Genomic DNA, 21,257 nt, shown 5'->3' with positions numbered 1-21,257 from the left:
CTTGTACCCAAGAGGACCACTCCTACCCTCTGCCCTCTGTACCCACCAGTAAGAGGCCTTAGGGTAGAATGAGGATTTTCCCTCTCCACCCAGCCCTTGAATAGGGAAACAGACTAAACTCTGCTCCACGCCGCCTGACCGAGGCTAAGACAGGGTGCTCTGGCTCTGCCAGGCCCCTGTCCCTTGTCTCATTCCCTGAGGTGTCCCCTAGAAGTCTTTGACCTCTCGTGCAGTCTTGAGAATCACTGCTTTGGTAAAACCCCATACTTTCCTTAGTCAGTCCCTATCTTTGGATGTTCCAACAGTTTCCATTTTTAATATTGTAAATGTGGCTACCACAAACATCTTCGTACATAAAACTTCGTCTGGATTTTGGCTGGTTTTCTTAGGATAAGAAATGCTGAGTCAAGAGCAAATGAACATCTTTAAGTCCCCTCATATATACTGCCAAACTTTTCTAGAAAGATTCTACCAGTATATCACCCCATTAGGGGAGCATGTCCAAGGTTATTGACCTAAGCTGAGCCAGAGATTGTGGCTCAAAGACTTAGGGGGTATTTCATGCGGAAGGCCACCTTTTCATTTTACTTCCACTCTCTCCCTCTTAGTGAACCATCTTCACTCCCAAGTTTCCAGTCGTCCACTGGGAACTTCTACAGGGAAATCCCAAATGCACCCAAACCTAACGTGCCCTCGCTTATCTTAAGAGCGTGGTTTCGTTAGGGAATCTGGTTGGTTATCATCAATGGTTATCAGCTTGTCCCAGACGCACGTCGACGGGGTCAGAGAAGGAACGACGTGCGCTGTGCACAGCAGCTTTGGGAGGTTTGCGGGTGTATACGTAACAGCGCCTGCGCACCAACGCACAGGACGAAAGGGTGACGAACATTCGCCACGGAGCTTCGCCAGCAGGCGGTGCCCGAAATACAGGTAACCGCGCCGGGCACCGAGAGGCGATTCAGGTGATGCGAGCTAAGGAAGTCGCGCACCAGACCCAGCTTTCGCGCCTTACGAGACACAACTGCGCACCCGCCAGAAGGTAGGCGGACCGGACCGCGGTCGCGCGAGCGGGCGTATTAGCGTTTCTGCGCATGCGCCCTTGGACGCGCGGGGGCGCGCGGCGTCTGGGAACGAGAAGGAAGCGGGGGGGGGGGGGGGGGGGGGGTGAACCCGGCTCGCGCATGCGCGTGCCGTGCAAACTATTTGGCGGGTTTTTCCTGGTTGCTCTGTTCTGTTCCAGTCATTGAGATGCTTCGCGGTAGCTTTTAGGAAGCAGGACGTTCTCTGCAGAAGAGGGAGTTAACGAGATTTCCGCTTACTTCCTTCGGGCGTTTGGGGGCTCCTCCCACATTAGAAAGAAGTGTTTCTCCGTGACTGACGCCGGGGGCCTTCTGACCGCCGGAGGGCTTGGGCCATTTGGTCTTCTTCCGTCTCGGTCTCCGTGAGGGGGAAAGGATCCGAGGAACCTCGTCCTGCCCATCAGTCTCCACGCCGTGAGGTCCTTGAATTCAGGTCCGAGCTCCGTGGGCCGGGCCCCCGGCCTCCGCCTGGGTCACCATGAGTGTGTCCGCCCAGCGCCTGCTGGAAGAGTTGCAGATCTTCGACGTAGATTGCGAGGAGGCTCTGACCGAGAAATGTGAGTCCCTCGCCCCCGCCCCGGACCCCAGCCGAGGCCCACCTCCCGCTCCGTGTTCCCAGCCCCCTAGAACCCAAAAGGGAAAGCTTCCAAGTTTCCTCTTCCCTAGATCAGACCTCTTGGTGGTTGGGAGACGACGAATTAAACCAAATTTCGAGATTTGGGATGTAGGGACTTTGAAATGTTTGCAGTGTACTGCTTGGATCCCAACTCAAGAATAAGGATATGAAGCCCGACTTTAAATCAACGCAGTTTCAGAAAGGTGGAATTGGGACGGGCCAGGTTCAGACTAGGCCCGGTGGCATGAATTGGGAAATTCTTTAAGCCCCCACAACAGAACGAGAGATATGGGGGTTTTGAAATATAACTTTTTATTCCTGGCTCTTCCTTTTCCAGCCTGCCCTTTAAACTTCTGCTGATCCATCATTTCTCATCAAAGCTGTTGGTGGTCTGTGCAAATATGAACCCTTGAGGTGGATTCCCAAAATTGAATTTTAGCTTGTCAGCTGTTTACAGAGGGAGAAACAGACAAGGAGACTGCTAGTCTGTGAACCCCTGTCTCCTCTCCTCAAGTCGGGTGCTCCCTCTTACTGGTCAGGCTCTGGGGCAGGAGGTGTTTGAAGCAGTGTCTTGGGAGACATAGAGTTTTCAGTTTTAGAATCAGGATGAACGTGCACCTGCCTTTACCATTCATCAACACTTGGAACTTCTTTTTTAATGTATAAAACCAGAATGCAAACATACTCACTTACAGTGAGATACCAAAATACTCCCAAGTTCTTCCACCCAGTGCATTCTTTTCCAAAATGCCAGTTCTTCCATCCCACAGAACTAGTTTGGCAGGGGTGTTGGACTTCTAGGCTTTGAATTCATAATCACTAACCTCAGTGGGCCTTTAACTTTGCCACCTTCTCCTTTAACGTCCTTCTGTCCCACTCAAAGCTGATGAACTTCTTCTCACCAAGAAAGTAGAAACAATTAGAAAACTTCCACCATTACTTCTTCATTCCTACCTCTCCTGCCCTCCCATTACAATGAATAAATTCTCCGTATTCCTAGCAAAATCCAAACCCTCCACTTGAGTCCTAAATCCCATTCCTTCTCGAACCTTCTTAAGAACATCACTCCAGGGGCGCCGGGGTGGCTCAGTCGTTAGGCGTCTGCCTTCGGCTCAGGGTCCTGGGATCGAGCCCCGCATCGGGCTCCCTGCTCAGCAGGAAGCCTGCTTCTCCCTCTCCCACTCCCCCTGCTTGTGTTCCCTCTCTCGCTGTCTCTCTCTCTCTGTCAAAATAAATAAATAAAATCTTAAAAAAAAAAAAAAAAAAGAACATCACTCCAGTAATTCTAACCTCTTACATATTTTCTATTTTTCTCGCTATAAGAGTTTTTCTCCTAATAGCATAGAAGTGTGGTTTTTGCTCCGCTTTTAAAATACTCTATTGAACCCAGTCCCCGGTTCCAGTTCTCTCCTCCCCAATTACAGCAAACCTCTTCAAAAGAGTTGTCTATATTTGCTGTCTTCAAATTTTTCCTCCTTAAGCCCATGTCAGTAAGCTTTTTCATCCCCATTGCCTCACTGAAATTGCTTCTCTCGAGGTCACCAGTGACCTTAACCTAGCTAAACTCGTGGTGAATTTTCAGTCCTCATCCGGAATTAGCATTTGACACCACTTGTCATGTCTTCTTTGAAACATGTTTTTCTCCTAGCTTCTCAGACACCACGCCTAATTGTTCTTATCTTACTTGTCACCACTTCTCAGGCTCATCCTGAGTCCCAAATACACACACTTCCTTAGGGACTCTCACCTGGTCTCTCGGCTTTTCATCCCATGTGTTGCTGATGATTCCCAGGTGTATATTTTAGCCTGGACTACTTGCTAAACTGCAAACTCATCTGTCCAGCTGCTAGTTGGATTTGTAATTGGCACCTCAAACTCTGTATGTCTAAAAACTAAGCTCCCGTATGTCCTCCTGCTCCTCAGTACTTCCTCCTGCTGTCTTTCCCACCCTTCTAGGTGCTCAGGCTGAAAACAGCATCATCCTTGACTCCTTTTTTTCTTCACCATCAGCAAATCCCACTAGCTTTACCCTCAGGATGCTTCCTATCTGAAGTCCAACCACTTCTTCCCACCTCCACTGCCACCACCTTGATCCAAGCCACCATGATCTCTCACCTGCACTTTGCCATGGTTCTCTTAATTGGTCCCCCTGATTCTGCCCATGCCCTCTTCGTTCTAAACTTAACACAGCATCCAGAGTGATCCTGTTCAGTGGAAGCTGCATCATGTTACTGTTCTGTCAGGTGCCCCCCTCTAGTGATTTTCTTTTTTTTTTTTTTTTTTTTTAAGATTTTATTTATTTATTTATTTGACAGAGAGAGAGACAGTGAGAGAGGGAACACAGCAGGGGGAGTGGGAGAGGGAGAAGCAGGCTTCCCAACAAGCAGGGAGCCTGATGCGGGGCTGGATCCCAAGACCCTGGGATCATGACCTGAGCTGAAGGCAGACGCTTAACAAATGAGCCACCCCGGTGCCCCACTGTAGTGATTTTCTAAGTTGCTCAGAGTACTAACCAGGGTAATTATAGTGGCCAAGAGTCTGCACTCCCTTTACCCTTGAACTCCTCTTCTGCCTCCTTCCTCACTGTGTTCTAGCCATAGTAGCTTTGCTGATCTTGTTTCTGCCTCAGGATCTTTGCTTAAAAGCTCTTTCCCTAAAAACTGCACTACTCATTTCCCAGTCTTCCACCTTTTCAGTGAAGCCTTCCCTAATCATTGTATTGAAAATTACCAACCCCTGCTCCCAACCCCCTGATCCCTCCCCCAGCTTTATTTTTCTTTTTTTAAAATCTTATTTATTTATTTTTTTTAAGATTTTATTTATTTGAGAGGGAGAGAGAGAGCAGGGGGAGGGAGGGATGCCTGGGTGGCTCAGTCGATTAAGGTTAACCGTCTGCCTTAGCCTCGGGTCATGATCCCAGAGTCCCGGGATCGAGCCCACATTGGGCTCCCTGCTCGGCAGGGAGTCTGCTTCTCCCTCTGACTCTCCCCCCTCTCGTGCTCTCTCTCTCTCACAATCTCTCTCTCAAATAAATAAATAAAATCTGTAAAAAAAAAAAAAAAAAAAAAAGCAGGGGGGGGAGAAGTAGACTCCCCACAGAGCAGGGACCCCGACCTGGGGCTCATCTCAGGATGCTGGGATCATGACCTGAGCTGAAGGCAGATGCTTACCGGACTGAGCCACCCAGGCGCCCCCAGCTTTATTTTTCTAAACAGCACATTTAACCATCTAACATACCACAGATTTTACTTCCTTGTTTTCTGTCTCCAGTAGTAAGCTTCATGGAGACAAGGATTCTTCTCTGTGTTGTTCACTGCTATATTTTCATGCCTGGAACCGTGCCTGGCACTAGTGGGTGCTGAAGAAATATTGACTGAAGAAATCGAAGATTGATTTCACCTTTCACGGGGAAAGCTGCAAGAAATGAACTGTGTTCTTACCTGTTCACTTTTCCTTCCTGCAGTGGTGGAGCTCTGCATTCTGTATGGACAGGACGAGGAGGGAATGGTAGCTGAGCTTATAGCCTTCTGCACCAGAACAGGGAAAGGTTGCCTCACCTCAGAGACCCTGAACTCTTTTGAGCATGAGGTAAGAACAAAATGTAAGGAAACTAATAATGAAATTCCCCATTTCTGCTCTTGAGGGGAGGCGTTGTGATGTATTGTGAGAAGAGTATGGGCTTTAGAAACAGATCAGGACTCTGGTCCCAGTGTGCACTTGGGCAGGCTACATAATGTCTGTCCCTGAGCCTCCGTTTCCTCTTATGTTAGTGGTTCTAATAACCCCTATTTTTTTTTATGGTTATTGTAAGAATTAAATGAGAGTGGGTCTAAATCACCTAAAACTGTGTATGTCGAGTGGTAGGGCTTCAACAAATCATTGGTGGGGTTGTTAGATTTAAGGGGTTGCAGACAGTCACAGGATAACTCTTCGTTTTTAGCCTGTCATGCATCATCTTAACTTAATCCTTACTTGGAGGAATTTTATATATTAGATTATATTTTGAATGCCTGTTATTACCTCTTGGCTGTGGAAAACACCTCCTCTGTTACTTGACTATGGAATAATATCTTCATTATCTTTTATTCCTCAGTGTCTGAGCAAAAAATTGTCCAGAGTGCCCAGGGATGGTGGGCACGCGGGAGCTAGAGACATTGTTTCCATCCAAGAGCTGTATCCTTTCCTGCTGGGGTCTTTATATAAAGCCAGGGGCTGTATTTGGTAATTTGTGTAATTTAAAAACAAATAATAAAAGTACCTACTATTCAGGGGTGCCTGGGTGGCTCTGTCGTTAAGCGTCTGCCTTTGGCTCAGGTCATGATCCCAGTGTCCTGGGATCGAGCCCCACATTGGGCTCCCTGCTCAGCGGGAAGCCTGCTTCTCCCTCTCCGCCTGCTTGTGTTCCCTCTCTCACGTTCTCTCTCTGTCAAACAAATAAAATCTTAAAAAAAAAAAAAAAAAAAGTACCTACTATTCAGGTTTCTTATTTAATCAACCCTTGCCTTAGATTTTGGGTGGAAGTCTGTTTTTCTTGAACACTGTTTTTAGAATCGAAGTGGAGGAAGAAGAAGAGAGCCTCTTGAACTCTTACACCACACCCTCTAAGGTGAGTATATGTTTGGAGATTGCTTTCTATGAATATCATTTTTTTTTTTTTTTTAATTCTAAAAAAGTAGCCACCCAGGGGCGCCTGGGTGGCTCAGTTGTTAAGAATCTGCCTTCGGCTCAGGTCATGATCCCAGGGTCCTGGGATCGAGCCCCACATCGGGCTCTCTGCTCGGCAGGAAGCCTGCTTCTCCCTCTCCCACTCCCCCTGCTTGTATTCCCTCTCTCGCTGTCTCTCTCTCTCTCTCTGTTGAATAAATAAATAAAATCTTCGAAAGAAAAAAGAAAGAAAAAAAAGAAAAAAAGTACAATATTAAAAAAAAAAAAAAAAAAGTAGCCACCCATACGGTTCCTACTATGTTTCCACTTACACATCTTCCTTTCCTGTCACAGGCATAGCTGTGTTTATGTAATGGTAGTCCTTGTAACCATATACCTATCCTGCTTTTTTCAATTAGCATAAACATCATAAAATGTTCATAAATGGTTTCTACATAATTACTCTTCGTAAAAGTTGCAAAGTGTTGCATAGGTGGAGGTCCTAGAATTGAATGATCCAGTTCCAGTGCTGGATCCCAGCATGAGGGCTAGGATAGGGTAGTGGGATAGTATTGCCCTCAAAGCCTGAGTCAGCAGACCTAGGTGACCTTAGGTGAGTTGTTTTATCCCTTTGAACTGCAGTTTCCTTATCTCTGAAGTCCCAATGCTTCCGTTCATTTACTGAGCAGCTTCTATGGGCCGGACACTGTACACTGTACTAGCTGGGTGAACGGTGGTGAAAGAAACAGGCATGGCTGGGCTCTGCCCTCAAGAAGCTCTAATTTGTAGACGTTCATAAACATGGAGTAAGCCTTAATTTTTCCAAGTCGAGTTACATTGTGAGAAAGAAGGTAAGTCGTTTAGGGGTGCCTGTGGAGAGCAGGAAAGCTAAAGACACGGCCTGTGAAGTTGCTGACACAAGACAGGCGCACACAACATATTATGTGGACATACTGCAGTTTTCCTTAGCTTAAAATTGAAGAGATGTAAAATCAACGTTTGATTTTCCCTCTAGAGATGCTCCTGTCCTAGAGCCCATATCTTACTAAAAAGTTCTTCCATTTTGGGGTTCGCTCAGGCCAGGAACCTTGGAGACCTCCCTGAGTCTGCCTTCTCTCTTACGCTCCACATGCAACTCATCCACCAGTCCTGTCAGCCCTCCTTCTGGAATCCCGGCCCTCTCACCTTGTCCACTCACCACCAGGTCCCCAGCACTGTCATCCCCTGATTGAGCGGGACAGCTTCCTGTCCTGGCTTCTTTCTGCTTTGTCCGCCTCTGAGCAATTCACATAGCAGCCACAGTGCGCCATGCTCCTTTCAAATGCAAGTCAGGCCAGGTTTTTCTGCTCACAGCCCTCCACTGGCTCTCCCATCTTCCCCAATAACATTCAGAAGATGTGTGAGGGTCTGTCTGAGTTTGCCCTGCTCCCTTGTCCAATTCCCACTCCTCTACACTCTGGTGGTCTTGCTCTTCAAACACACCAGACATGTGTCCATCTCCTCTGTCCCCTGTCTGAGGGAAGAAACCTGCCTACAAGAGCAAACCCCTCCTCTTTCCCTCCTTTTCTTCTCTTGCTTTTCTTTTCCCTGTGGAACTTACTACCATGAGACAGGTTATATATTTCCTTGTTTGCTTCAGTCTGCCTCCTTATGAGAACAGAAGCTCCTTGAGGGCAGAAACATTGCTGTGTTCGCTGCTGTTTTCCCAGAGCCTGATACATTAATCATTGTTGAAGGGCAGACCTTCTGAATAAGAACGGTTGCTTGGCTCCCTAAGCAGCATCAACCAGGATTGCGGAACCTAGTGGGGCTGCCTCATGTTGATCTGATTGACAACCTCACAGGTCCAGAATTTGTGATTTGTCTGTATATCCAGAGTCGATCATGTTCTTGGGGACTGACTCGTGGTAATCCAGCTCTCAGTAGACTGATGCATAGGTCAGATGCAAATTTACTTGATTTCCTATGGAAGTATATGCCCTTCCCATGACGGAAATACCATCCTGAGGACTCCCATTCCTGCCACGAAGGTATTTAGGAGGCCCAGTTATGAATCACAGTTGGTGACCAGAGAATCAGACTTAAGTGAGTCGGACTAAAATGAGCAAACAGGATGAAATACGTGTCTGAAGCTCAGAGGAGACGCCACGTGGGTCTGGCCTAGAGAAATGTAAAATACCTAGAACAGTACCTATCACGTGGAAACTGCTGGATCATCGTTAGGCCATACATCAGTGGCCTCCCGACAAAGTAGTCATGGGGCCAAACGTTGGCCTTTCCCTCACAAACAGTGCCACAGCAACGTTACCAGGCCCTTGTGGGGTCTCCGAGGCAGATGTACCTGTGGCCTTGCCTGATCATTATTAAATATTTGCCTGGTGACGTTGCCAGCTACTCTTTTGCCTCCACGCTCACCATAAATCCCCTGGTGATAATTTGGCTTTCCACGTGTCCTGCCTGACATGGAGGGGATGTGTTAGCCTGCCGATTTGAAGTTCCCATGCCTCCAACGTTATATTTCTAGTAAATTAATAAACTGGCAACCTGGCCTATAATTTGGGTTTCTGTGTGGTATGAGAATGTGCTTACCCCAGGATATGAGAATATGGTATCCTCGGTCACTGTATTTCTCACTGCAAATGAACAGGCATGCAGCGTTAATAGCAAATCTCATGAGCGTGGTTAGAGTGAGCGCATCCCTGAGAAGCGTAACGAGTTGGTCTGTTGACACCATTGGGTTTCGCTGCAAGGGCTGAGGACAATGTTCATAGTTAATATAGCGTGAAAAAAATCAGTATATGTAATATTCAAATAAAGGTTTATATTTAAACTAAGATTGTAAATATTAGAATTTATATATTTTTTTAAGTTGGAAAAATATGAAAATACCAGAAAGGAGTATTAAAAAATGGTTATTGTATAAGAGCAGTAGCATCGGGGTCTTTTTAAAACCTAATTTCCGTCCCGGCTACTTGATGGTCTTTCCTGCATCTGTTCTTTTGTGTTCGTCCCCAGTTGTCACCAGCAGGCAGCTGTGGTGGCATAACTTCGGTGCACAGCCAGGAGGAGCCCAAGGGCAGGGAATCCTCTGCAGACCAGCTGGCCTCCTGGTTGCGGTCCCGGCAAAGATTTTATCTCTCCTCTGCCACAGTCAGCTATCCTAGACTCTGGGGAGCAATAGATCTGTGAGCCTTGGGTCTCATCCTCCATCCTGGGCATACCTTTGGATTCTTGCTGATGAGCGAAAGCCAGAGAACAGAAGTGACCATCAGTGAGGCATTTGCTAAATAGACTAAGTTCAACCATGTTATCTGCCTGGAGTCCTTCTTTTCTCTAATTTTGAAAACGTGCAGGGGACTTTGCCAAAATGAGTAGTAATGTGGTCCCATCCCTTCTCAGGAAAATGTGTCTGCACAGGTCAAAACTCCCAGCTGTTCTAAAGCAAAGGGGTGGGGAAAGAAAGTGACCACGTGAACAGTTTGATAGGACAGATTGCCTGCTTGGCAGTCATTTCTGGGAAATGTTGATACTTTTTCATAATTGCCTTCAAAATGGGGACAGGATTCCAATGGATTTGGTGATAGCTGCTCAAGATTTCTCTACGGGATTATGCTTGGAGATGGGGCCTTAAGAAGGGAACCAGCCCAACCCCACCTTGTGCCCTTCACTTGGGCACCATGCTTTTCTTCCTAAGGGGCTATACCGTCAGGTAGCAACTTGGGTCTACAGTGACTAGGATCTTGTTTTCTGTTTTGTTCCTAGGGTTCTCAGAAGCGAGCTATCACCACCCCAGAAACCCCCCTAACAAAAAGGACTGTGTCTACTCGGAGCCCCCATCAACTCCTCTCACCATCCAGTTTCTCTCCAAGGTACAGATCAGAATGAATCCAGCTGCCGGACAGCAGGCCTGCCCTCCCCTTTCTGTGGTTGTGAGGGGGCTGACCCTCCAGAGTGACAGACTCAATACGGGTGGGTGTGTACCTCTGTGGTGCCTAGCTTGAGAGCCTATTGCTCTCTGCCCTCCCTGCCTTCTCTTCCTGTGTGGAAAATTACCGTGTCTTCCAGTAGTTAAGGAAACTCACTTTCCACCCACTTTTCTGGGGCTCATTTCCTAGGTCAGGAGCAGATACCTTCTCCAGAAAACAACCTGTCTATTCAGAAGTCCGCGAGTCTCAGGAGTCTTGCCAATAGAGACAAATAGGCTTCCACCTCCCTCTGTTAGTTTTGGTGTTGTTGGGTTTCTTCTTCTCCTTTTTCTTCTCTTCATCTGTAGTATCTATTTTTTTTTTTTAGGATTTTATTTACATATTTGTCAGAGAGAGAGCACAGGCAGGGGGAGTGGCAGGCAGAGGGAGAAGCGGACTCCCCGCTGAGCAGGGAGCCTGATGCGGGGCTCGATTCCAGGACCCTGGGATCATGACCTGAGCCGAAGGCAGATGCTTAACAACTGAGCCACCCAGGCGTCCCCAGTATCTGTTTTATAAAAAGAATAGTACGTATCTGTGTTCATTCTGTTGTATAACCTGTTTATTGTTCCTCTCTCAGGTTACAGCTAGTTTCTCAGAGTTTGCGTGTCACTGTGAATCTACACAGACTTAATTGGCATTTTTATCCCTGCTGCCACATCTGCACGTAAATCCACAAAGATCACATGTGATTTTTTTGAAATCCGTAAATGGCGTGTCTCCTATTAGAGAATTCCATTGGCCAGGGCCCTGCCGAGTAGAAGAAAGGCTTGGTGCTGCCAGGTCAGGATGAGGCTAAGGACCCATCACGTTAACCATTTAGGGAAATACGAACTGCCTGTACTGTGGATCCCTTGTAGACGGAGCAGAGCTTAAGATTGTCCAGCTCTGTCACTTGAGAAAGGAGGTGACAACAGTCGCTCCAGGTGAGCGACCACGGGACTCTGAAGGACAGTTTCTCTAGTGTAGTCCACTGCTGCTTTCGGGAGTTCTCAAACTGATTTGGGAAGCGAGCTTTCTAGACGTACAAGGGCATCTTTGAAACTTGATGGGTAGAGACAGTTCTCACCGGCTGAGCCAGCACCGTGACAGCAGCTACACTCTGAATAAGCAGTCCCCCGAAGCGTCACTGCACTAAAGTGCCGGCTGTAACCGCTGTCCCATGGAGCTGCGCGCGGAGGAGCTCAGAGAAGCCGGCGGTACGCTGCCTCGGCACGCTAATAAAGCTGACATCAGAAGCTGGTTCTGTAATTTATGAAAGTAACTTCTCAATTATTCAGGTAGAGGCAGCGCGGAGATCGAGATCGTTAATTGAGCTCATTTTCCGTAGCCTCTGTGGAAAGAAGTTGCAGTATTACCCACGTAAAACTGGTTCCTGCAAAGCTTCGGTGCCTAAAGCACAGACTGTTTGAAAGCGACCTCTCCAGAAGCTGTGTTCCCACCCAGAGGATTAGAGGCCCACACTGCCTTCCAAGGAGCTCGGTGATGTTCGTGTTCTTGTTTACCAGGCAGCACGTGGAAATATGAGAACTTGTCAGTTGAGCCTCGGAGAATGGGAATGTTTGTTCACCAGCTGACTGAATTCATTACGTCTCCACCTGCACACACACGGGAGAGAGCTGATGAATTCCTTTTAACTTCATTTTATTGTGGTGTCTACCTTGAACTGTGTTGTGAGGTGCTATAGATGGACAGCGGTTTTGGGCTTATCCACAGCCAGGCTCTAGTGGTATTCTAATAAGTGCTAAAAAAAAAAAAAAAAAATTGTAAGAGGGACGTCTGATTGGCTCAGTTGTTAAGCGTCTGCCTTCAGCTCAGGTCATGATCTCAGGGTCCTGGGATCGAGCCCCACATCGGGCTCCCTGCTCATTGGAGAGTCTGCCTCTGCCTCTGCCCCTCCCCTGCTTGTTCTCTCTCTCTCTCTCTTTCTCTCTCACAAATAAAAAATCTTTTAAAAAGTTATAAGAAAGAAAAGAAAGTGGTACTTGAAACCCACTTTTTAATTAATCCAGAGTTTGGTTTGGTTTTGCTTTGTTTAGTTGTAAGCCAGGAGAAAACCTTTTAAAATATGTCTGTGTCTCTAAACTTACCCTCATTCCTGAAATTCCTTGAAGGTCCGGGTATGTCCAACCCCATTAAGCTGATTAGATTTATAAATTGTGAGGCCAGCTTGACGTTTCTCCAGTCCCCATTTCCAAAAGGTAACCTCATTTTATTCATCTCTCTCTTTAGATAGGAATACAGTAACGTGTATCTGTTTTGCTTCCAATCAGTGCTACTCCCTCTCAGAAATACAACTCGAGAAATAACCGAGGAGAAGTGGTTACCTCCTTCGGCTCAGCACAGGGTGTGTCTTGGTCTGGAAGAGGAGGAGCCGGTGACATCAGCCTGAAGGTCTTAGGGGGTCCAGAGTCACTCACCGGGAGCTACAAATCAATGTTTCAGAAGCTTCCAGATATTCGAGACGGTAGTTGTTTTTCTCTTTGCAATTCTGGAAAATATAAAACCACCTGGAAGGGTGTAGAGTAAGTAACAAAGCTTCAGCTAGGCTGGTAGAACAAGTTCCGAGGTTGCCTTTGAATATAGAAGTTGGTAGATGTCCTCTGGGTACCCCTAGCAGTGGAGGGACATGAGGTGATGCTCTCAGCAATTCTGCCAAGTCACTTTGCTTCCCTAAAGAAAAAGCACATAACCATTTCCCAGTGACAGCCGTTTGAACTGTGTAGAGGAAGCCAGTGAAAGTCAGATATTTATGGTTTCTTCCTTACAAAGAATGGAAGACTCTCCACATTGCACTTGACTCCCCCTAAACCTCACTGATGGCCAGAATGAAAGGAAGGCTGGGTTGTGGACATTCGTGCTGACTCTCAGGGATTGTGCCACATGATCTGTGGCCAAATTTCAGCCACCAAATATTGGGAGATTGGCTAGGGCTTTAGAAAGAGGTCCTGGGCACCCTCCTGCTTCTGTAAAATGACTGACTTCAATATTTTATGATGCGCTGTATCTTCTCATCTTGACAAGTGAAATGTCCTACTAAACACAGTACTTTTTCCCCTCTGGGCTTTCAGTTCTGACCTGTAAGATAGAGGAACTTGGCAGTGAACTCAAGGAACATTACAAGATTGAGGCTTTTACTCCTGTTCTGGTCCCAGCTCAAGTAAGAATTGTTCTAATAGTCCTTCCTAATTAATATTGTATTTTTAAACTGATGGTAAAAAGGCATCCTTGCTTCCTTTTTTACTTCTTGTCTACGTTCTAGTTAGAACATCTGTCTTGGTTGAATTTGATAACATGGATCCTTCTGAAGAAAGACTGAGAAGTGCTTTCTGGTTTTGTGACCAGAGATGGTCATTTTCTTTGCACTTGGATTAGGGTCTTGCACATAAGCAAAGACTGAGGCCTTTTCCTTTTTAGTGGTGAGGCACGTAGCCCCCTGGAGATTTCCCACAAATAGAAGTGTTCAGTGATCAGGATATGAGGACAACAGCAAGGACAGGGTTTCTAGGAATGGTGACCCATAGTCTCTGTCCTTATGGATCAACTGTTGCAAGTAGTATCTTTAATTGTGGTTTAATCTGGCATATGTTCCAGTGCTTTCTCTCTGAAACATTTTTTAATCTAAGGGGAAATGTGTTCTAGAAGATTCCTTAAGGCACGTCTGTCATTGTTTGCATTCAGAGAAGATTGACCAGTTGGGGAAGAATGCAAAACCATGTCATATAAGGAAGTTTGGGAGGAATTGGGAGGAAGGAGTAGAGGGGAGGCAGGGATGCACAGTCTTGTGGGGAAAGATTAGACTTCCTAAGACTGCCCCCAGTAATGGGAACAGGACAGAGGAAGCCACAGGGAGAGAAATTTCAGCTCAATTTAAGAACTTCCTGTTAAGAGACAATATGGTGTGTGGTTAAGGATCTGGCTCTGGAGCCAAACTTCAAACCCAGGCTTGACCCACTTTTTGATCTTAACCAAATTATGTAACCTGTTGCTGATTTTTCTCTTTTGTAAAGTGGGTCCAATAATAGTATCCACTTCACCATCATTGTGAGGATTAAACAAGTTAATACACGTAAGTCTTTAGAACAATGCCTGGTATTCACTAAGCTCAATAGATGTGAGCTATTAATGGTTGAAACTATCCAGAGATGCAGTGGGCTGCCTTGGGGTGCAGGAACCAAGTTTGCCTTCACTAGAGATGCCCAAGCTTAGATGACCACTTAGAGGGGCTCAAGCATTGGGTGGGTGGGCAGACCAGATGCCCTGAGAGTCACTGATGATACTTGTCAATATGATGCCCCTGCCAAAAAAATCTTTCCTGCTTGGGATTTGCTTCGCTGTTCATTCTGTTGACCCCAGATTTTGAGCTCCTGTCCCCAAGACTGTCGTTCGTATGTTACACCTTCGGTAGGAGCCTGTTACTCTGCTGGGCCAGATTGGCTGTGACACCAACGGGAAGCTGAACAGCAAGTCAGTGATTCTTGAAGGAGACCGGGAACATTCCTCGGGGGCTCAGATTCCAGTGAATTTATCTGAGCTCAAAGAATATTCTCTGTTTCCCGGACAGGTGAGACGGGCTGCACACATGCTGTTTGCCCTATAGCGTGTGCGGTGGGCGGCGGCAGGATGAGCAGCTCATCGCTGGCTGCCTCCTACTTGCACGAGGTGTGGCGGGAGCACCGGCTCTAGAGCAGACAGCGGTGTGGGGATTCCAGCTTTCCCTGAATGCTCTGACCTCAGCTCTGGGACCTGCTGCCCGGTTCAGCCTCCAGCTCCAGCCCAGCAGGGAGTGTCACTCTGGCCAGGTTCCTTATCATCTCGAAGCCAGCGTGTCTTCATCTCTAAAATGGGAATAATAATTCTTACCTCATAGGATTGTTACAAAAAATGAGATCATTCGTATAGAGCACAGTTATTATTACTAACACAAGGCCCTTAATTTGTTTTCTAGAAAATACCCCCAAGTTTGTAATTATAAAATGAGATAGATGGACTTAGTACTTAATAGATGTTTTTTGTTTTTTGGGTTTTTTTTTAAGTGAAGTACCCCCGACGTGGGGCTCAAACTCATGACCCCAAGATCAAGAATCTCATGTTCTCCCCACTGACCTGGCCAGGTGCCCCAGTACTTAATACTTTCTAACTAATCAAAATAGTTTTATTGCCGATCCCTTGTTCATCTCCCGTTCTGCTTCTTGTCCTTCAGGTTGTAGTTATGGAAGGAATCAACACGACTGGTAGAAGATTTATTGCCACCAAACTCTATGAGGTACGACGGCAGTTGCCCCATCTTCCCTCCTGCTTTGCTGCAGACACAGTATGTGCCGTTCTGTCTGTCCTGGAAACTCAGGAGAACCGATTTATTTGCTTCTCAATTCTCTAGCTACAGAATGGGAAGCCGCCTCTGGGCCCCCTTGCAAACCATTTCTGTAAAGGGCCGTACAGTAAATACTTGAGGCTTTACAGGCCATACGGTCTCTGTCACAGTGACTCGGCCATTGTGGCTCAGAAGTGCCGTTGACAGCCTGCAAACCAATGAGTGTGGCTGGATTCGTGAAAGCAGGCAGTAGCCGGATCGGGCCCACAGGCCCTAGTGTACCTACCCCTGCTTTACGCGATAGTCCTCCACAGATTTGCAAATAACGCAAGCAAAAGTAGCAGATTCCCTGCTCTCAGGTCCTTGCCTAGGATACTGTACTTCAGGCCCCTGTGTTCTCCCACCTTTTGCTGGGTGTTATGAGTTTAGCCGTGACCTCCCATTACCGGGGTTTCTTTGCTGCTCTGGTGCCATATAGGTACCATCCGTTCTGTGAGCTTTTAGCTCCAGGGAGCAAGACTGAGGCTGCTTTCTTCCTTTTGCATCTCAGCCTTCCCCCACCACCCTCCCTCCTCACTTGCCGAAGCTGTGGTTCCCCACTCTCGTTCAGGTTCCACCCCCACCTTTGTTTTAACCAAGAACTCAGTTTAGTTTTTCTCCTGTTTTTAAGGGTGTGCCACTTCCATTTTATCAGCCCACCAAAGAGGATGGAGGTAAGTTTGGGTTCAAGCATTGTTTTGCTAACAGTGAGGATGGTGGATGAGGGTCATCCAGGTTCCTCAGGCCACAAGAAAGCTGCCAAAGCCTCCTGGGAGCACCCCGGTGGAGGCGAGGGAGGACAGCAGATGGGTGGCTTTACAGGCCCTTGGTGGAAGGCCAGGGTCTGAGCCCACTGAGCGTGACCACCTGGGTTCTGGCTACATATGAGGCATGCCATCTGTATCTGGAAGTTACTTTATAAAAGGCAAAATAGGAATAGTTTCTTTCAATGCACTGTGGTGTCCTGGATGGGATCCTGGAAGAGAAAAGGGACATTAGTGGAAAAGCTAGTGAACCCCAAATAGTTAGGAGTTAACAATAATAAGCCAGCATTAATTCCTTTGTTTTGTTTTTTGAAGATTGATTTATTTATTTTCGATAGAGAGCGTGTACACGGGGTGAGGGGGCTGGGCAGAAGGCACGCCCCATACAGCTTAATCTCACAATCCTGAGATCATGACCTGAGCTGAAATCAAGAGTCAGACACTTAACCGACCGAGCCACCCAGGTGCCCCTGGATTCATTTTGACAAATGCACCCTAGTGAGGCAGGGTGCCGGCATTCGGGGACGCTGGGGGAAGGGTATATATACAAGAACTTGGTATTATCTTTGCAGCTTTCCTACATTTCTAAAGTTATTCCAAAATAAAATCTTATTAAAAAGTTAGACAAATTTCTGTGGCACCTGGGTGGCTCAGTCGGTTAAGTGTCTGCCCTCAGCTTGAATCATGATCTTAGGGTCCCCATTCAGCGAGAGTCTGCTTCTCCCTCTTCCTCTGGCACTGCCCCTCCCCACTGCGCTCACGCTCTCTCTCTCTCAAATAAATAAATAAAATCTTTCTTTAAAAAGTTAGACAGGGCGCCTGGGTGGCTCAGTTGGTTAAGCGACTGCCTTCGGCTCAGGTCATGCATGATCCTGGAGTCCCTGGATCGAGTCCCGCATCGGGCTCCCTGCTCGGCAGGAAGTCTGCTTCTCCCTCTGACCCTTCCCCCTCTCATGTGCTCTCTCGCATTGTCTCTCTCAAATAAATAAAATCTTTAAAAATATATAAATAAATAAATAAATAGGTTAGACAAATTTCTAAGGAAGCCTAGAGTTATTTGGTAACTAACCTAGGTGGGAAAGGACAAAAAGAAATTTTAACAGACTGCTTCAAAATAATTCAAAGCGTTTTTTAAAGCAAAGCAGAAGGGCGCCTGGGTGGCTCAGTCGGTTAAGCGACTGCCTTCAGCTCAGGTCACGATCCTGGAGTCCCGGGATCGAGTCCCGCATCGGGCTCCCTGCTCAGCGGGGAGTCTGCTTCTCCCTCTGACCCTCCTCCCTCTCGTGCTCTCTGTCTCTCATTCTCTCTCTCACAAATAAATAAATAAAATCTTTAAAAAAAAAAAAATAAAATAAAGCAAAGCAGAAGACTGTTGAGGACTCGCAGTGAGATGGCCGAATCTAGGGTATTGTCAGCACCCCATATGCACAGTAACGGTGTGTGATGAGGTCATTCTGGGCGGTGACCTAGAATGAGGAATGAAATTTAGGAGTTTATGACATTGCACATTGCATCAGAAGGTCCATGTTGCTGGCAACAAGAGGAGCGTGGTGGTATTAGATCCGCTTCAGGTGGTGGGATGAAATTGATGTGGCTGAGATGCCCAGAGCCTGAGCTGTGTGCCAGGGAAGCCTCCAGAAGCCTCCCATTGCTCAGTGTGCTGCTAGCAAACACATGGAATAAGTTATTAACATTTTTGACCAAGGTACTGAGCTAGACACTCAGGGAGACACGAAATGAGAAGTGGGCCCTCCTCTCCTGGCACTTGCTTTCCTCCAGGGTTTACATCTCCTATAGGCTCCTCAGAACCAGATTTAACTCTGTCCCCTGCCCTAGCAGTGCATGAAACAGACTCTTCTCCCTGAACTCTCAATCTCGCTCCATGGTGTTCCTGCTCTGGTGGACAAGTAACGGCCTAATCCCTGCGACGGGGGACTAGGTTATTTTATATGGCAGAAGGAACTTCGAAGGTGTCCTTCAGTTAAGAATCCTGACATGGGGATTATCCTGGATTGTCCAGGTGGGCCCAGTGTGATCACAAGGGTCTTTATAAGGGGGAGGGCAGAAGGATCTGCATCAAAGATAGAAATGGTAGGCTGCTGGCTGGGAAGATGGAGGAGGGGTCATGAGCCAAGACATGCAGGTGGCTTCTAGAAGCTGGAAAAGGCAAGGAGACATCTCTCCTCCTGCCTCCAGAAGGAATGCAGCCCTGCCAAAACCTTGATTTTAGGACTTCTGAATTCCAGAACCATAATCATAAATACGTGTTTGTTTTCAGCCACTGAGGTTGTGATAATTTTTCATAGCAGCCACAGGAAACTAATACAACTACATGATAAGTCAGAGATCTTTGGGGTTTTTTGGCGTAAGCTACAGAAACTGCTTCAGACTAACTTAAGAAAAAGAGAATTTGTTAGGGAAAATCCAGCTAGCTCACAGCAAGGACAGGGAGCTAGAAATGCAGACTCAAAGGCAGATAAGGACCTCACAACTCTAGGTGTCCAGCTAGCAGGAATTCCCCAACTATCTCATCCAGTTACCTCTGGCTGGAATACATGAGCTCCACCCTTTTTTCTGTTCTTAAATGATTCACCTCGAGGTTCCATTACCAGGGAGGAGAGTGTGGATGGCTCAAACTGGTCACACGCCTGCCTCTTAGCTAGGGGACGACATTGCACCTGATTTATAGCCCCCCGGACTGCCTTGTGGAGGAGAGGGCTGGCTCTCCCAAAGGGAAAGCCTATTCTGTGAGGAAAAAGGCAGTGCAAGACAGGTGGCCAAACATCACACCTCCCTACCCCTCACACAGGAATCCCAGGTCAAGCCTCACACCCAGCCCGTCTTTCTGGACTCCTCACCAGACCACGTTCTCCAGTCACACTGGAACACAGATGTTCCCTCAAACCGCACACTCTCCAGGACCCTGTCTTGCCCTTGCTCCCGGGAAATTCTACTTACAAGCATAAGCAAAGTGAAATAAACCAGTCACAGAAAGATAAATAGTGTATGATTCCACTTACATACTTAGAGTAGCCAGAACCCTAGAGACAGACAATAGAATGGTGATGGCCAGGACCTGGGGGAGGGGGGGCTCGTGTTTAATGGGGACAAGAGTTTCGGTTTGACAAGAGGAAAAGAGTTCTGGGAATGGATGGCGGTGATGATTGCACAGTTCTGTATTTATTTAATGCCACTAAAATGTATGCTTAAAAATGGTTACAGTGGTAAATTTTATGTTGTTTGTGTTTCATCACAATAAAAATAACTAGGGGAAAGGCATGAGCAAATCTCACCTTGATCAGGTCTTTCCTGATTGCTGCTTTCTCCCATTGCTCAGTGTGCTGCTAGCAAACTGCCTGTCACTCCCTCGTTATTCACATTCTTCCCTGTCTCTAGCAGCTGATGGAGTATTCTTTGAGGATGGGGATGAGATCTTGGATTCCCAGAGTTCTACACTTAGGGAGACTCTTAATTAATTGAATCCTGTGGCATTTTTCCCTAATTGCCCTTTCTCCTACCATCCCATTATCTTCTAATCAACACTTTGTGATCCTTTCTGTCTTAGATTTTGAGCAACACATGGTCCTGGTGGCCTGTGGGCCATACACCACATCCGACAGCATCACCTACGATCCCCTGCTAGATCTGATTGCCATCATCAACCGCGATCAGCCTGATGTCTGCATCCTGGTAGGAAGCCCTCCTGGGACAGCTTCACTGGGGGAGGCACCAATGGGAAAACTGGGGAGGAGACCTTAGAAAAAGATCTAGGGGCGCCTGGGTGGCTCAGTCAGTTAAGTGTCTGACTCGGTTTCAGCTCAGGTCACAATTTCACGGTCATGGGATCGAGTCCCGAGTCAGGCTCCGCACTGAGCATGGAGTCTGCTTCAGATTCTCTCTCCTTCCCCCTCTGCTCCTCTCTCCCTCTCTCCCTCTCTCTCTCTCAAAGTTTTTTAAAGAAAGGCCCAGTGTTGTAGGACGCAGTACACCTGGTTAGGGGGCCTTAGCGGCCTCCCTCCATCCAGAGTCACAGCCTTTGCCTGTGATATTGGCTGGGTACTCCCACCCCATCTGCTTCCTGGAGGGACAGATGAGCCCTGGGCAGAGAACTGCTAGGAGAGGGTTTGTGAAGGCGCTCATGGACACGTGTGGTTCTGATACCTTTGTTTCTCTTATTTGCAGTTTGGACCTTTCCTGGATGCTAAGCACGAACAGGTGGAGGTAAGTGACGGGGGCCGGGAAGGAAAAGTGCCAGATACCTGCATCAAGTTGAGCCCTCGCTCTTGTTTCCATATTTTGGACTTTATGCTGCATTTGTAACAAACCTAAATTAATCCCTGTGGCTAATCAGAAAAACATTGTAGCAGGGCATTTTTGTAAATATTTGAAGGCTTCATGTCACCAGAATACAAGGCCATTTGGAAGCTGGAGGAGGGAAGTGCACGTCTGTGAGTCTGGTGTCCCCCCGTGAGGCTCGGTGCTAAGGCACAAGCCCGCTCGCGCAGGCGCAGGTGTCTGTGGCTCCAGGACCCACGTCTTGCTGTCCTTTGATGCAGAAAACACAGAAGGCCCTTCTCAGGACGTCTCTGGCCGAGAGTCGGTGCCTCCTACCCTTTGTCTCAGGATATTGTACCTTCCACAGAAAGGATTGCAGAATGCTCTTGCTTTTACTCTCAGCTTACATTCTAGAGGATGAATTCCTCCGCCATCCCCTTTCCTGTCCCCAAACAGAGTCTGCTCCTTGAGGACAGAGACCACGAACATGTGTCTTTCTTTCTTTTTTTTTTTTTTTTTTAAGATTTTTTTTTTATTTTTTTGACAGAGAGAGGGAACACA

General features: G+C 47.2%; 1 protein-coding gene across 1 annotated transcript in view; it reads left to right on the top strand.

The window, feature by feature from the left end:
• Positions 1–1,405: 1,405 nt before the first annotated feature.
• The window catches only part of POLA2 (DNA polymerase alpha 2, accessory subunit), a 26,235-nt gene continuing 6,383 nt past the window's right edge, over positions 1,406–21,257 (top strand). The window contains exons 1-12 of the mRNA XM_021685032.2: positions 1,406–1,636; positions 5,159–5,283; positions 5,789–5,868; positions 6,244–6,301; positions 10,102–10,208; positions 12,578–12,771; positions 13,376–13,464; positions 14,713–14,868; positions 15,508–15,570; positions 16,289–16,331; positions 19,987–20,111; positions 20,604–20,642. Of these exons, the coding sequence (XP_021540707.1) occupies positions 1,558–1,636; positions 5,159–5,283; positions 5,789–5,868; positions 6,244–6,301; positions 10,102–10,208; positions 12,578–12,771; positions 13,376–13,464; positions 14,713–14,868; positions 15,508–15,570; positions 16,289–16,331; positions 19,987–20,111; positions 20,604–20,642 (1,158 nt within the window). The 5' untranslated portion in view covers positions 1,406–1,557. The remainder of the gene's footprint in view (positions 1,637–5,158; positions 5,284–5,788; positions 5,869–6,243; positions 6,302–10,101; positions 10,209–12,577; positions 12,772–13,375; positions 13,465–14,712; positions 14,869–15,507; positions 15,571–16,288; positions 16,332–19,986; positions 20,112–20,603; positions 20,643–21,257) is intronic.

This window comes from Neomonachus schauinslandi, chromosome 11, assembly GCF_002201575.2.
Source record: "Neomonachus schauinslandi chromosome 11, ASM220157v2, whole genome shotgun sequence".
In the NCBI taxonomy this organism is placed as follows: Eukaryota; Metazoa; Chordata; class Mammalia; order Carnivora; family Phocidae; genus Neomonachus; species Neomonachus schauinslandi.
Note: the sequence above shows the minus strand (reverse complement) of the source record. Positions and strands in the feature narration are given on the sequence as shown.